Here is a 4,790-nt window from a genome sequence, read left to right on the forward strand (position 1 = left end):
GAGACCTGATATTTAATAAAGCTAAGTTTAGTGTACTGGAGGCATTGTCTGACACAGTCTGTGGCTGGCGCACAACTGTAGTCAGATTGGATAAAGTAGCTGTGCACTTTGAGTACATTTTGTTCATCCTGATGCTGGTCAAAACAGGAATGACAGACATTGGAGCTGCTCCTCGCTATCTGGGGTGGGCTGTATCAACAGCAGTGGGTCCATACCCAGTAAGCAGTGTAGAATTACATATGCCCAGGGAGGTGGTAGTAGGCACTCCTAACCACAAGGGGGAGCTAGTGTGGCTTGTAGGGGAGGGAGAGGTTTGCTGGTGGAGACCGGAAGTGACCAGGAGTGGACATGCAATGGAGGGTAGTCAGGTTGAAGGAGAGGTTGATGGATCATGTTTGTTTACAACAAAATGAGTAGTAAACCTATATGAAAATTCAAATGTTAATATAATTACTTATTATATTATTACTCTCACATTAAGATATAAGTGTGTGTGTGTGTGTGTGTGTGTGTGTGTGTGATCCTGTGAGTGAACCATCATCTCAGCAGCTGTCTTTGGTCAGCAGTGTGAGTGTTTCTCTCTCCCTCCTCTATCTGACAAGAGACACTGAGGAACCAGACCACTCAGACCAGAACCCAACCCTAAACCCAGGGTAGAGTGGTTCAGTGAATGTGGAGTGGAAGGTGTGGAGGTGGATCAGTGTGTCAGAGGAAACTCTGTAGAAGGACAGAGAGCCAGCAGGCCAGTCCAGATACACTGCTACTCTGTGAGAGTCAGAGGAGGAGAGAGGAGGTATGTTTGTTGATCTGTTATTGTGCCAGGCAGTGTAACCAACATCAGAGCAGAACAGACTCCAGGACTTTTCATTCCCTCCAATCCAGCAGTCATCACCCTCTCTTCTCCTTCTGACTCCTCTGTAAGTCACTCCTATATCAACCCATCCTTCCCACTTGACCTCCCAGTAACAGCGACCAGTCAGACCATTTCTACACAGCAGCTGAGGACAGTGGTCAAATCTCTCTGGGTGATCAGGATATGGCTGCTCCTCTCTCATTTCTGTCACCTTTCTGTTGTCTTCAGACAGGAAGAGGTTTCTGTGTGCTGTGTTTGGGTCCAGTGTGAGTTCACAGGCATCTGATGAGCGAACAAGACACAATACACCAGCAGCTTAGAATAGAATAGAATAGAATAGAATAGAATACCTTTATTGTCTGCATGTGAAAATTCATTTTGTTCAGGTCAGCCACATACAAGACATACAGGGAGATTCTCATCTAATACACCTGTTCTGGTAATTTATTGATTTATTGACAGTTTGATAATTAATTTCTCAGCAGTTTGATGATGTCACATGATGTCAGCCATCATCCTGATTCACAGTAGGATCTGAATGAATGGACGTCACATACTGTGGTGTAGATGGACTTTCTATCTCAGCAGTTGAATGTGTGTTGCTTTGTTTTCATGAATCAAACTAAATACACACTTACATTTCCTCAGACCTGGTTTCAGCCACTGTTCTCCACCATGGTCCACACTGGGGAATAAACAAAGTCAGACCAGCAGATTCTCTTTGATGATGGAAACATGGACATTTAATAACCTTCAATATGAAGGATTTTCACTCATATCCTCCATTAAACATTAAACAGTATTCCTCATCTTCTCAGTGTGACAGAGAAAATGTGTGTGACTCTCAGCCTTCTAGCAGACGTTGTCTCTCCATACCTGAGAGAGTCCAGTCTCCAGTGTGGATCCTCCAGTCCAGCAGAGAGCAGCTTCACTCCTGAGGCTCCTGGATGATTGTAGCTCAGGTCCAGCTCTCTCAGATGGGAGGGGTTGGAGCTCAGAGCTGAGGCCAGAGAAGCACAGCCTTCCTCTGTGAGCAGACAGCCTGACAGCCTGCACACACACACACACACACACACACTCTGTGATGGAGTTCCCTCACTTCCCTCACATCATGCTGTGTGTTGTGTGTTTTATTAATGTCTGTGCTTGTGTAACTTAGGAGGATTCACTGGTGTGCAGTTCTTGGCAGCCATGGAAGTCAGTCCGACACAAGGCAGGAGACATGGAGAAGCAGTTGGGGCAATACCACAAACAGGCATGCCGGCTGTCTATTGTTTAATGGTAGTCTAAATACTGCTAACCTAACTATTTCTCTGATGTACTTACCAGTGTGTTGTAGGTCCTGATGTTCAGGCAAAAGAGCCCTACAGCAGCTGAAGTTTAATTTATAGTTCTGGGTGCTCCCATTAGTAATTGAGGGGGGGGACATCCTAAAGGGGGGAAGCTATAGTAAGGTTGCATTGTTAGTAGTAGTAGTACTTCCTAAATTATTGTAATATACATAGGAGACTACAAATTGTATAACTACTAAATATAACTCTATATGTGTTAATTTATATGTGTACGAATGTCTTTGTTGGAGCTCCCCTGTTGTTGGTTTGATCCACTAATTAAGCACCTGGGTAGGGAGGTATATAAGGAGTGACTGTGTGTGGGGATACAAGGCGTTTGGGTAATGCTGCTTGGGCTGGCGGTAGCACCTGTAAAAAAAGTTCTGCTTGAATAAATGTGCCTCACCATGGGCTTAAAAATAAGCTGATCTGCCTCCTGCCTCCTCACTGAATCTCCAGTATCGGTCAACTTCACACACACACACACACACACACACACAGACACACACATACACACACACACTGGTTAATGATTTTAAATATCTTGGGATAATGCTCGATTCAAATCTATCGTTTAAGCCTCATATTAAGAGAGTTACAAAAAAAATAAAATTCAATGTTGACACTGATACTTCCACTAACTACTGATAATGCTTTTACTAACTACGGATGCTATAGATGAATTTACACTATTTTAGTTGAACTGATCTTATCTTATCTATTGCTTGTCTGCTGTTATACAGTTTATGTAACTCCCTCCTTCTATTAACCAATGTATGTCTATCTAATGTCTAATGTCCAATGCCTGTTCTTTATACTACCTGCCCAGGGACTACAGATGAAAACTAGCCTTCTTGGCTAATTCTGGCATATTTTTTTAATGTGCACTGTCCCTGTCAAATAAACTAATAAACAAACAAACACACAAATACACACACACACACATGCACACACACACACAAGCAGCAAACAGATACATATTGTTGCATTTTTTTCCAGTGATGTATAGTTTGTTGGGTGATAAAAAGATACTGATAATTATCTCAGTTAAATTTTCCTTGATTTCAAATTAAAAGCAGTTTGATAACTTTCAATAACAACCACAGCAGAGTTCCTCTGTATAATTCCAGTTATTTTCAACCTGGACCTTGTTTTTTTCCTTTTTGCCGTCATGACGATTGAGTTCAAAACTTCATCACTTCCTTCACTGTAGAGTTTTACGTAGCTTCAGTTAAACAGGAGTGATGCTGTTCAACACACACACACACACACACACACATACACACACACACACACACGTACACACACACAGCAAACACACTCTCCAACAGTTGAACCCAAAAAGTGATTAAAACACAGTAACACTCACACTGCAGTTAAACGTCTTCAGATAGTTGTGACTGAACACTTATCATGACATTTCAGTTATAATAGTCCATTTGATGCTTTCTTAGCACTGCTCACTCTCTTCCCTGTTTACTTGTCACAGCCCTGGTTCGCCACTAGATGGCTCCACTGAACTGTTCATGACCCGGACCGCTTGCTGCCAATAATTATGGTTCAACTGTTGCCACCTGTGTTTAATTAGTTTACTGTGTTCACCTGTCCTCTGTCCTGTGTCTAGGTTTGATATTTAAGTTGCTTCCCTCAGTTGCTCTGTCCTTTGTCTTGGTTTGATATTTAAGTTGCTTCCCTCAGTTGCTCTTTGCTCAGTCTTGGAGTTCTCCAGTTGTTTGACCTGAGATACCAAGAAAAGTTGGATTTTTGTTTTGCTGTTTTGTTCAACAGCATTTTGGAAGTAAAGACTCTTTTCAGTTTATTCTTTGTCTTGAGTTTCTGTCTCTGCACCTCGGTCCACTCAGTTCACTTTTACATCACTGTGCTGGCTGCTGGGTTTCTGCTGCGTTCAGGTCATACTGGAAGAACCGGAAGAACAGGCTTTCACTGCTTTGTTTTGTTATTCTTATTTAAAGATTATAATAATAATAATAATAATAACTTTATTTGTATAGCACTTTTCTAAAAACAATGTTTACAAAGTGCTTTACATACAGTAAAATCCAACAGCAGCAATAAAAGAAAATAGGCATAAAAAGTAAAATATGATGTAGACAGGTACAACTAAAATAAAAAAAAATTTAAAAAAAAGACCAACAGAGATACAATTAAAAACAGATCAAACTTTTTCATAAAAGTGTGTGGGCATCCCCCACGGACCCCACGATCAAGCCGCCCCCACAAAAGCCCGACAGGACCCAGACCGGCCGACCGCACCGGCCAACCCACCAGAGACAGCACCCGTCTCCACAACCCGCCAGCCGAATCATTGCCCCGAGAGACGAAAGCCACCCCAAGCGCGACACCGCCAAGAAACCGAAGACCCCCCACGCAAAGGCGCACACCCCAGCATGAAAACCCCAGCCTCCCGGCAACCCCACGCATGGAAGCAGCCCCTATCCCCCAAAACAACAACCGACCGCTGAGCCAGGAGAGACGAGCACCGCCTCCGACAGACCGACCAGCGAAACTGCCCGATCCAAACCCCATCGAGCCCTGCGGGAGACAGCCCGAACACACGGCCCGCGAGAGAACGCCCCACAAGCCAA

The 4,790-nt window shown here is 43.4% G+C and overlaps 1 protein-coding gene across 1 annotated transcript; it reads right to left on the reverse strand.

Moving 5' to 3' along the window:
- Positions 1–480: 480 nt before the first annotated feature.
- On the reverse strand, positions 481–1,894 carry LOC139658116 (stonustoxin subunit beta-like). Its single transcript, XM_071536156.1, has 3 exons — positions 1,730–1,894; positions 1,492–1,538; positions 481–1,135 (listed from the first exon to the last, which is right to left on the reverse strand). Exon 3 carries the CDS (start codon positions 1,053–1,055, stop codon positions 591–593), a length of 465 nt encoding a protein of 154 aa, XP_071392257.1. The 5' UTR covers positions 1,056–1,135; positions 1,492–1,538; positions 1,730–1,894; the 3' UTR covers positions 481–590.
- Positions 1,895–4,790: the final 2,896 nt, after the last annotated feature.

This window comes from Centroberyx affinis, unplaced genomic scaffold, assembly GCF_046629955.1.
Source record: "Centroberyx affinis isolate AG114_WGS23_722 - 3 ecotype Tasmania unplaced genomic scaffold, CSIRO-AGI_Caff_v1 ptg002836l_1, whole genome shotgun sequence".
In the NCBI taxonomy this organism is placed as follows: Eukaryota; Metazoa; Chordata; class Actinopteri; order Beryciformes; family Berycidae; genus Centroberyx; species Centroberyx affinis.